This window comes from Osmerus mordax, chromosome 21 (assembly GCF_038355195.1).
Source record: "Osmerus mordax isolate fOsmMor3 chromosome 21, fOsmMor3.pri, whole genome shotgun sequence".
Classification (NCBI taxonomy): Eukaryota; Metazoa; Chordata; class Actinopteri; order Osmeriformes; family Osmeridae; genus Osmerus; species Osmerus mordax.
In genome coordinates, this window is record NC_090070.1 from 10458941 (window position 1) to 10470849 (window position 11909).

An 11909-nucleotide genomic window follows, 5' to 3' on the forward strand; every position below is an offset into this window, starting at 1 on the left:
GGGCAGATGTCAGTCAGAAGGCCCCTGAGGTTTCCTGCAGTGGCCCCCGCCCCATGCTCTCTAGGCTGCCCTAGATATGGCCTGATTGAAAAAAAAGTGGGGTAGATTGACTTCATTTGGATCGGGGAGAGCTATTTGAACCGCGATCTGAGCTCTGTGCTCTGAGCAGTTTACAAAGAGGTCAGGGAACTCCCAGAGTGATGTAGCACCGAGTTCAAACTGTTCAAACTAGAAAACACGTGTTTCACCAAAGGGGCTCGCTCACAACTCTTGACATTGCCATCTGACTTTACCCTGGAAGACAGAAAATGTCCAAAAAAGACAGCAAGAATTTCTATTCCCCTCCCTGTTACGCAATTTCTGGTTTGGTGGGAAATACGACCCAACGATAGGTATGTCAGTAATAACATGTCGTTATCTGACATGTGGTTACATCCCACACTGACAGATCAGTCTATCGAGGAATACAGGTTAGGGCACAGTTGTCATCGCTGCTCACTCCTACACCGGCAGCAAAACATCACACCCCATGGCTAGCTGAGCCAGACATAGCCTTGTGTTGTCAATCAGCACTCCTCACAATAGGAATCTAAATGTGCTATCTACAGAAAACATGTGACCTCTCGTCTATTTTTACACAAACAGGGGGCTGGGTTTGTGGGGGTTGGAGGGAGATGACAGCACTGGAACCCTGGGGATCTGACACATTCATAATCCATAGAAGCGCCACGTCGCCACATCAAAGGCTTGGCATTGCTAGCCTGTGCCATGCCTTTGAGGCACGCATGCTAAGCTACGTAGCATGCCTTGCTAATGCACAGGGGCGTTGCCATTTAATGGATCTTGCCACACAGTTGTAAACAGGGCTAAATGTTGGTCAGATAAAGGTAGCCTTTTGATCTCTGTTTCCATCAGTTAGGAACGGGCTATCCTGCAGGTTGGGTAAGCGAGGGTCATGGCTCTCATGTAAAATAGACACGTTTACAATAGATACTAGGCCTCTCAAATTTGAGGGACCTAAATGACCTAGCATTCAGCCTGAATACTTTCCACTTCACTATGATACTATAATCATATATTAATAATAGTAATATGCATCACTTAGCTGAATGATTTGGTCCTATGATGGACGCAGAACAACATAGTGAGAGACTAACTCCCATTTAATTCATTCAGACTTAAAACCATGAGTCAGACCCATGACCTGAATTTATATATAATATAGCAAGCCCCACACCTACTCTTCCTCTCAAACCCGGCCCTCCAAGTCCACCCACACCCGCCATCTTACCCAGCAGCTGCACCCCTCGCGTCAGCCCGTAGACGTCGATCAGAGCCCAGAGGGGCTCGGACGTTCTGACGCCGCTGAAGAACAGCATGGGGCTGGACTCGTTGATCCGGTAGAAGACCCGGCCCTTCTTGTCCACCCAGAAAGCGATGACGTGGCCCTCGTTGGCAAACTCCTCGGGCAGGGCCTTGGCCCAGAAGCCTGACTGGGAGACCAGGTCGGGGCAGGCGTACTTGGGCAGGCTGTCTGGGTTGATACGGGACGGGTCCTTGGAGGTGAAGCCCAAACGCAGAGCTCCGCTCCAGCAACACTGCTTCTTGGTGATCTGGTGGAAGAGGAGGAAATCCGAGTTCAGAATGATCGCAACCATGTGAAACAGACACTGATGGGCAGGGGGAAGCACCGGCCGACAAGGTAAGAGATCTACCTGTTCAATCTCATTATGTGTGTGTGTCTGTAAGTGTGTGTGTGTGGGTGCATGTTTTCCGTGTGATGTTATCCTCTAAGCCCATAAGCCCATCACAAGCATCCTTTTCCTCCTGTCGTACGACCCATCTCTCACCTTAAGCCGGACCTGCTCGTACAGGGCTATGGGCCTGTTGCTGAAGGTGATGGCGTTGCAGAAGCTGGCCTGCCTCTTCACCATCCTCTGGGCCAGGTCCATGACGATCTGGGCGCCCTTGGCGTTGGGGTGGAACAGCAAGGGGCTGATGGTCAGACCGGCGGTCATGCTGCTCCCGCCACACTGGATGGGCAGCAGGCGCTTGGGTTTGTGGTGGCATCGGTGCGCCGCCGCGGGGAACTGGCCCCCCAAGGAGTCTGGAGGGAGGACAGAGAAAGGGCAAGTCAAGCATTTCTCATGCATGGGTGTTTGTTCGTTAATGATCAACTCTCGGGTGTGGTGAATGCGTGAGTGTATGTGTGTTCTGAGCTTACGCAAGGGATTTTTGTTTTTAACATACTGATCGGCTATGTGCTAGAGCTCACAACATCCTTAATGTGACCAGGGTTCAGACCCACAGTTACACACTCTGACAGTACATTGGGATTAGCAATCCTAATTTCTTTCCAAATTGAATCAGATATTTCTTCTCTCAGACATAATGGCCGAACCACAATAACCATCATGTGTCCAGTGAAAAGCAAATGGTCCGTGCCTGCAGTTGTTTAATGGTCCAAAATGGCCGAGCAGGAAATCCAATTTCCCATCTCTGCTTACTTATTGCATTTTAGACCCCTATCAATTTCAGATTAAGTCCAGGAAATAAGACCAGTGATTTGATTGGCTGATATGTGCCAGATCTGACCTGATTGGACGTTACAGTCTGTTGGAGCACAAACGACCTGGCACAGGGCAGGTATGGCATCGCTGGCTGTACAGTTTATTACCCATAATCCATGTTAATGAGTTATGTGTCGCACTTGACAAACTGGAGAGAAACCGAATACAAAACGTACTCATTTAATCAGGTTGTAAAACTCTCACCTACCATTTGTCACCTTTATTGGAGGTTTGTAGCAGTACAAGAAAATTGGATGCTGGCTGACAAAGACTCTTTTAACAAAGGATTTAGTACAGTAACTTCGAAATGTACTCATTTGCATATTGCCAAGCATCAGTGCAGTAATTGGCTGCATTTACTAATGAGATGCAGAGTGAATGAATGTGTTTCCCAATCACAGAAGGAGCAGGTGGCGTCTGAGAATCTGTCCCCAGACAGTCACAGAACTCTACAGAACCAGTACTGCACAAACGCAACTGTCTAGATTTCATGGCTCAAGAATATTTGACCAAATCTGCATCTTTTTTTAAATATTTCTTAGTCTTATTTCTGTTGAGAGATAAAATCTGTGTTTATCGTATGGTACAACCTATTAGGCCACAGTCACTGAGCAGTGTCTACAAGTCCCGCCCACACTGATAACCTTTCCACTGAGAACCGAAAGAAAGGTTACGACGACCAATCACATGCTGAGGTGCGCCGATAAGCCCTTTAGACAGTATTCGGGTGGCTATATCAACAGACACACACATGAACACACAAACTAGTCCCTGTGTTTGTCTGGCAGTGTGCTTTCCATTTTGCCTATAAAACGAGTCTTTAGGCTCCATTAGGCATTGTGTCCTTTGTCTTAGCCAAGGCCACCGGAGAGCACTTATTGAATGTGGCACACATGGTCCAAGCAGATTGCTCTGAATGCATTATCCTGCGCTGAAAGACAGGGGGAAAGAGAGGTAGAGAAAGAGGTGGATCGGTGTTATCGTTATTAGTTTGTTGCTTGTGCTTGTTTTTTGTGCCTATGAAGCCTTTTCTGAACTGAACTGAACAGAGAGAGGCACAAAAACACTGAATCGTAGGGAGAGAGAAAACAGAGAGGGAGAAAATGAAAGAAAGAAAGAAAGAAAGAAAGAAAAGAGGAGAGAAATAAAGGGAGGGGCAGAGACACAGCTGCTGGAGGAAAACCAAGGCTAAGTGTGAATCCATGTTCCTAAGCAACCCTGCGTCCATGCGTCAAAGGACTGGGATCTGCAGACCAGACCGTGGTAACACAGCTAGATGACGAAAGATGCTGACTGTTTGCTCGGAAACCATGAGACAACATTTGCTTCTCTGAATTTAATTTGTTAGCAAAGCATTATGGGACAGCAACCATTTCTCCTGGTTGCAACTTATTGGAAATCCGGAAGTTTTTCCCCCAGCGATATCGTGTAACTCTCATACACACACACGCACTCACACACACGCACTCACACACACAATGCTACGTGAAGTTAAGCTTGGGAAACGTTTTCTTGTTTTTCCCGGGCTCTTATCTTCTCTGACACTGTCCAGTCCTAATGCCAGACAGAGCAACAGACAGGAGGCATGCAAAGATAAAGTCTGATAGTATCCCTGTCCATCTGTAGAGGTGGGTTCTCTGTGAGATGTCTGTGGACAATCTGTGAGACCGCCACAGTCTTGCCTCATAAGAAAACACACTTTTCTCATCATTCAACGTGCTCGAGAGTTTTTATTTGTAAAACAGCTTTTTTGATGATGCTGTTTCGTTATTAATGTTAAGGAAATAAAATGCACAAACTGACCTTTATCATTATAAGATAAAGGCGTATCTCCGTTGGGGAATACTGTGTCCAGGCCAGGGTGTCACACCCAGGATCTGGCCCAACATTGGTCCAGCACGTGTCTCTGCTAAAGCTAAGTTAGTGACCACGGTGCCCTCAATGTGACCCAGGACATAAAAGGCCTTAAAATGGCGGTAGTTAACTAAACCATCTGACAGCTGCCTCCCACAACACAGCGCCATCCTCATTACGTGTGTGTACAGTATGTGTGTGTGTGTGTGTGTGTGTGTGTGTGTGTGTGTGTGTGTGTGTGTGTGTGTACAGTGTGTGTGTGTGTGTGTGTGTGTGTGTGTGTGTGTGTGTGTGTGTGTGTGAGAGAGAGAGTGTCTATCCTGTAGATTAAAACGCCTTGCAGGACTATTCTCTGAAAGGTCAGTGAAGTCTTATTATGGGTAAACACTGAGGAAAGTATTCCCTCCTCACGTAGCCTGAAGTGTGACAGACTTCCTCTAATGACAACAGTCAAGACGACTCAATTCCCCCAGATGAAAACCGGCTTACTGTGTGACAAAACCCTGCGTCAGATCCAAGCTAGCCTTGTCAAACTGGCCACTACTGGCCTCTAAACTATCATTATTTTATCCGTATGAAGAGTGAGGCGAGGGTCGGACCGAGCACGTGTTTTTCTCATTTACACAAACTGTAGTGTGTAGGCTAATAGCATTTATATGCAAATAAGTCTGCCTCAGTTAAGATAATCATTCAAATATTTTTTCAGGACATTTGGTTAAACAAATTCCTCGTAGCAACAGTTGTTTCGGTTTAGAAGCTAGTCTGACAATAGTTTCCCCGTCTCTATTGTCCTCAAAAACATACAGCAACAAACATGTTTAGGGTGTCATCAAAGATTCTGATGATTCTTAGTATTTCCACTTCCTCTTAGCTGTTGCCCTGACATTGACAGTGGCCGCTATTACTGTATCACATTCGAGCATACAAGATCACTAAACAATATCACCATGACAATGTTTTCAGAAGGCAAGTACAGCGGAGAGCGCTAGGCAACTGTCACCAAATCCAAGGCCCCCCGCTGAGCAACAGAGCGGCCCAATTACGTCCTGGTGCCCACCTGGTAGGCTACCCATGGTTTGTTGTTACACAAAGAACATCGGCTTAATACACATCCTTGGAGACATGAGCCAGAAATCCGGGAGACACACCAACACAGTGCTCACACACATACGCACACACACACTTATCTATCTGTCTGTCTATCCGTCTGTCTATGTATATAGGTACATAGGGTTCCTTGAAAATGTTATATGTGATAGAGAGAGAACCTGCAGCTGTACTGTAACTATGACCTACTATGCTACTAGCGCACATTTCTGGTAACAATGGGGGCCGCATGTGTTGCTAGGCAAAGAAAAAGACAACACTATATTGATTTCCACTTGATAGGTCGCCTAGACTGGCAACACTGCGTCACATTCCAAATACAGACTGAAAAACTCCCTACATTTCAGCTTCTGCTTTTCTTGCGTCCGTTGGGAAAATGTGCGTTACCGTGGCGACAATAGCTCCCTTCCCTTGTCTGCCTCTCCTCAGGTAAACCCGGCCACCATCACATGAATAATTCAGGCACGACTGTCCTGTTGTAACCGCCCAGAGGAGTGCAAGGTGAGCCGTCTGAGCTCATAAAGACACGAGTCGCTGTGACGCCTTCCGCTCTGCTTCGATTCATTTCTTAGAGACGGGGATTATGTAACCCTGATCAATAAATCATTTTCATGTAAGACTCGACTACGGTATCGGATGTCTTGCGTTCTATCGCCTGGCAGGAGCGTATGAGAAGTTAGTTCACTGGGAGAAGTTTGTTATTATGAGTAACTGATTGATTGATTGAATGATTAGGAATGGCAGAATTCAACTGACAAAGTCTTTGTGTGTATGTAAGCCACTCCCTTGAGGATAAACTGCCAACTGAACATGATAAAAAAGGGGGGTGTATATTGTCAAGGTAAATACAGTATTTATTGCATGTGTGTGTGTGTGCGCACTGTCACACTGTGCGTTATTTGACCCATATTAACCAGGAATGACTGGCACAGGCCGAAGCCACTCAGACATATGTTGCTGCAATGCCATGGCAACCAGGCTTGTCAAAACACAAAAGGAGCCCTCTCTTTATCTCTCTCTTCTCTTTCTTCTTCATTGGGCCTACTACTTATTGTATTGTACAGAAGTCATGAGACAGTAACCCACCACATAAAAACACTATCACATGGACGTCACAGTTTGTTTTCTGGAAATATTCGTTTTCCAATTCTTTCCAGGCTCTATAACTGAATACATTGCAGTCCCATGACTACAAAATTAGCAGTACGAAGAGTCGAACTTGGAGACTGGGCCCGATTCAGGACCAAAATAACGGTGGTTATGTTCACTCTCATAGGAGAGAGAGAGAGAGAGAGAGAGAGAGAGAGAGAGAGAGAGAGAGAGAGAGAGAGAGAGAGAGGCAGAGAGAGGCAGAGAGAGGCAGAGAGAGGCAGAGAGAGAGAGAGAGAGAGAGAGAGAGAGAGAGAGAGAGAGAGAGAGAGAGAGAGAGAGAGAGAGAGAGAGTCAAAAAGTGCTCCCACACATTCAGTAGAAAACTCAATTACGTAATCAAGCTCCCAAAACCACAGACATATTCATCTAAAATACTGCTGAATGCAGTACAGGCCAACAGAACAGTGACCTAGCCCTGCAACCACCCAGTGGAACACTTCATACAATGTTTAATTCATTTAGGATTTATTAATGAGTTATGATCAAGGCATTAAGGGTTACCATCATATGAGAGATTTAAACTAATTAAAGTCAACTTTGAAGATTTGCCTTTACAACTAAACTGGCACTGACGGCTTAGTAACTGTCATAAAGTAGAATAACTGCTCCTTCACAGAGACAAAAAGACTATGCTGTATGCGTCACAACAGAAGTTCTCTAACCTTGTCAACCAAGTCAATGTTCTATAACGTGACAGTACATTCGCATTCACCTTCTACATTTTATACATGAACATAATATCCGACCAAGTGTGCAGGCCCTGAGCGGAGTTCATAGCCCAAACCCCCAGAGACCTCTCTCACCGAGGCTCAACGTGACCTTGATCCTGGTGAGGTTGTCAGCTACTCGGCCCGGCCCTACCGCTGTCCCTGTCTGTCCCTCTTCAGCTAATTGGATTAATCTATGGGCTTTAATTAGAACGCAGCATCAGGTGGTCAGAGAAGGGCCTGCGAGGCAGCATGAGACTCAGCTGGACGTCACTAAGCCGATCTGAGGGGTACTGTACCTGTTTACAGGGCACCACAGGTGCCGCGCATGCCCTGTCGCACGGATACAACTCGGCGGTCTATGTCGTTTGAGAAAAGTGCAATGATTCAATGCACGGCGAGTGTGTGAATGTTGTGGAACATGCTCCATGCAGATATTTTTATCTATGAACTGACACTGTGCCAGCTACTTGCATGTGCAGACAATTTTATGTTGTGCATCAGAGCTTTTTACTGGGAGTTTGGGAATACATGGGGCTACGGAATGGACTGCCATAGCCTATATACACTAATTGATTTATTGATTTGTTTTGGCAGGGTTACAGTGCAGCTGCACACTTTGTGTCTATTAAACAATCCAAGAGAGGGATATCCCGCTACGCAACTGGAACATTTACCCTACTCTGGGAAAGCCCCGCAACTTAGCCGACTTCACAAAAACAACTGCCTGAACAGGTAACCTGTATAGCTAGTTTTGATCCAAAGAGAGTTTAGGATCTCTCCTTTAAACCGCAAGCTTTCGCTTAGACCACGGTATATATTCGGTGTTTGAAACCTTCATACTCAAAAACCCAGAACCAATTAATGTGCATACAAATGAATGAATTATATATAATTAACTGCATTGTGACAGCTCTGAGAAATGATATGGGTGGGCCAAACAGTAGCCTACCTATATGCAAGCGTTATTTACGCGACAACTAAACCATCAATTGACTGTGTGATTTCAAACGTTACGCATTGAATTGCATTGCAATAAAAAAAAATATTTCTCTTAAAAACGGATCAAGAAAAGACATAAAGCCGAAACGTTTTTACATTTCCTTACCATACAAGGAATTTCGCGTTATCTGTCCACCCATGACTCAATTCCAAGAAAAGTCTCCTTATCGCTGGCTTTAAAAGGTTATTGACACACTCTTGGTCCACACTCCAACGAAGAGGACATGATGGCACATCCACAACCAGAAACGGACGTTTCGTCCCCCCAATACAGATATAAACACAGCGCTCCACAAACCAACTCACACCTCCCTGAGCGTTGAGCGAAGCACCGAAGGCTACTCCCCCCATTCACCAATCTCTCAGCGCTCACACTCGCACACATTTACATAAAAGGTGGAGTCAAGGCAGGCGCGGTTAACACCATCGGTGCCGCCCTCCTTCCGAATCAGCATACAGCATTGGTTTGAGTAAGAGTGGTGGCAAATCTGACCGGTCTGTGGTCAGGACATTCAACTCATGTCTTTTAATCTGTTATGTGGAAGTGTTATTACATACATTATCAGTGAGTGTGTGTGTATTTAAATGTATATTATGTATGGTGTGTCTTGTGTGTGTTGGTGTGTGTGTGTTGGGGAGGAGGAGGGGGGGGCAGTAGGAACTCAGGAGGGAGAGAGAACAAGAGACAATGAAAGAGATGTTGAGCGAGTGACTTAGAGAAAAGGAGGTCAGAGAGCGAAACCAGCGTGCAACTTTCCCCGTACACGCATGGGTCTGCAAGCATGTGTGTGTGTGAGTGTTTGTGTGTGTGTGAGAGTGTGTGTGAGAGTGTGTGTGTGTGTGTGTGTGTGTGTGTGTGTGTGTGTGTGTGAGAGTGTGTGTGTGTGTGTGTGTGTGTGAGTGTGAGTGTGTGTGTGTGAGAGTGTATGTGAGAGTGTGTGTGTGTGTGAGAGTGTGTGTGTCTCATATAGTCAGAGGAAGAGGAAGAGTGGACCGGGGCTATGTTTGGATCCTGAGCCTCCAGAGAGCGGGCGGTCACATTCTTTACTCTCACCACTCTGTCTTTCACCTCAAGTCCCTACTTCCCCGTGAGCCTCAGGCCCCTGGCAAACACACCAGGTGACCCCCTTCCTACGCCACTGACCCGAGCTGTCATCAGGTAACCATAGTGACCTCAAGACCCATCCATCTTTGATGATGGCACTGTTTACTTTTACTCACAAGAACCTACAGAGTCCAGGCAGAGTAAATGACCAGGAGATATTGAACGTGGACACTTAACTGTTACAATCCTGATGATGCAAGTAGAGGGGTGAAACTGATAAATGGTTGCGATTGCTGTTTGAAATTTTTTTTGTGCAATGGACGCATTGCCTAGTGTAAAACAGCTTGTGAGCTAAGCTGTTGGGGTTTCCTGTTTGTGTTGAAAACAGTACAAATGTAGCCCTCTGGGAATAATTTTTACGTTTCTACCATTTCTCCTTTCACTTTTAACGATTATGACCATGTAATCATAACAAACACAAGGGCAAGACATTGACTTTGATCAAAAGGAAATCAGGACCGCAAATCCAAGGTTTGGTTGTGTAGATTAGGCAAGGCACTCACACATGGCACACACATTGGAAGCGAAACCACTCTGCTAAGTGTCTGTGGAACATTTGAACTTAACTTTGAGGGGGTTTGCCGCTACTGATGAATGGCCATATGGTGAGGACAGTTTCCAGGGCAACAATACTAAGTGTGAGATGAGGATTCTCAATACTATTGGCCCATGTATTCTGACCCCAGTATCCGATATATAATAGTATATGATACTAATCCCTTACAGTTAGCATATCACCAATGGCTTATAAGGTCAACAATACAATAGTATTTGTTGGACTCACTAGTACACAGGGCTGCTCAGGTACAGTCCTGCTTCAGAACACCAGTCCTGAAGGATCAATTCATACACAACAAGGTGTCGGCTTAGTAGTTCAGGTCATCTACTCAGTATAGCAAGACAATGACGTAACAGCGTTACGTTAGCTCGGCCTTCAGCTTCGCGGGAGGCAGAATAAAAGGAGACTTGGTTGGCAGGATGCCAGCTGACTCCCAAGAATAGACTCAAGGCTGACATCAGGCTTAGGTTCACCTGCGGGTAGTCCTGGTGTCCTGTAGAGACACCGACGGGGGAAAGTTTGTTGCACATGGTCCTTACTTGCTGTCCCTTCCTTGCATTCTTTGAGCAACATACCATTGTACATACCAGACTGCATCACTTCCCATTTGAACGGTATATCGCACTTCCTGTTTTTCATGGCATGCACACGCAGCTGTCATGTCATCTCGCTTTGAAAGAAAGACAGAGAGAGAGAGAGAGAGAGAGAGAGAGAGAGAAAGAGAGAGAGAGAGAGGGAGAGAGAAAGAGACAGAGAGAGACAGAGACAGAGAGAGAGAGAGAGAGAGAGAGAGGGGGAAAGAGAAAGAGAGAGACAGAGACAGAGAGAGCAATGCAACTGGTCATGGCACAGTTCATACAATATGTCGATCCAACAGAAATAGTCTTTTATTAATTTTTGATTTCTTTATGTGCAACGCTAATATACTCCACATTGTGTTGACGTTAGTGGACACCCTTGCCTTAACCACAAGAGAGGCAGAATTCAACAGATGTTCTTGTTCGGCCTTACAATCACAATTTGGGGAAAGGTTATGCACAAGAACTGTTTAGGCTCAGCTTGCCTTTGTCATTGCCAAACCATGCACACACAAAAAAAACTACTTTTAAGGATTTACGACGGACCCCTGTTTGTGTCGCACATGCTACAGGCTGTGGGGGAGGTTTATGGGATTCTTATTTATCCAGGGATCATATACATCTGCTTTTGGACCATAAAATACATTGTATGGCATTGATTGCTCCTTACTTGCCCATGGGTTCGTATCTGTACAATAAAGATGTATAATAAAATGCATGCTCACAGCAAGACTTATCTACTCTGTTGCTTTTAATTGGCTGCTTCCTCTTTTCATTATCTAGGAGATAGTGGGATTGTGCTTGCTCAGGGTAGTGTTAACTGACAGCGTTTAATGAGAAGTTGAAATGGAAACTACTTTTGAAAACCAAGCATTCGTTGACAGTGACATGATGGAGCCACAAGGCAACCTGATAGGTTTGGTGCGTTGAGAGAATCATCACCTGTTTGTGTAACCTAGGTTACATAGTGAGACGACGCGTACACATTTGATTGACAGGCGTGTTCTTGTTTACTGGGTCTAACAGGCTAGGTCTGTCACCTGGCAGGGTCTGGTAACCTGACTTGCCAGATGGTTTGTTACCAAACACCATCTGGGGTGTCGTCCTTGGAAACAGTTTGGAAAAGTCTCTAGATATAGAAACAAAAAATAAATAATAATATATATATATATATGGTGAACATCAATCTATTTTCGAATTAATCAATGTCCGAGCCATATTGTAGGCCTTCCAATTTATTTTGTGTTTGTGTGTCATCTGTGAATCTTCATACAG

The 11909-nt window shown here is 45.4% G+C and overlaps 1 protein-coding gene across 1 annotated transcript; it reads right to left on the minus strand.

Annotated features, from left to right (window-relative positions):
* Window positions 1–1097: 1097 nt before the first annotated feature.
* On the minus strand, window positions 1098–8624 carry neurl1aa (neuralized E3 ubiquitin protein ligase 1Aa). Its single transcript, XM_067259859.1, has 4 exons — window positions 8499–8624; window positions 1851–2107; window positions 1292–1613; window positions 1098–1120 (listed from the first exon to the last, which is right to left on the minus strand). Exons 1-4 carry the CDS (start codon window positions 8530–8532, stop codon window positions 1098–1100), a joined length of 636 nt encoding a protein of 211 aa, XP_067115960.1. The 5' UTR covers window positions 8533–8624.
* Between the last annotated feature and the right edge of the window lie 3285 nt (window positions 8625–11909).

Coding starts and splice junctions, on each gene's coding strand:
- neurl1aa (XM_067259859.1), bottom strand. CDS start 8,532: ATGGGTGGACAGATAACGCGAAATTCCTTGTATG. Junction 2,108..8,498: donor AACGCGAAATTCCTTGTATG/GTAAGGAAATGT, acceptor TCCTCCCTCCAG/ACTCCTTGGGGGGCCAGTTC. Junction 1,121..1,291: donor GCGAGGGGTGCAGCTGCTGG/GTAAGATGGCGG, acceptor CGTCCATCATAG/GACCAAATCATTCAGCTAAG.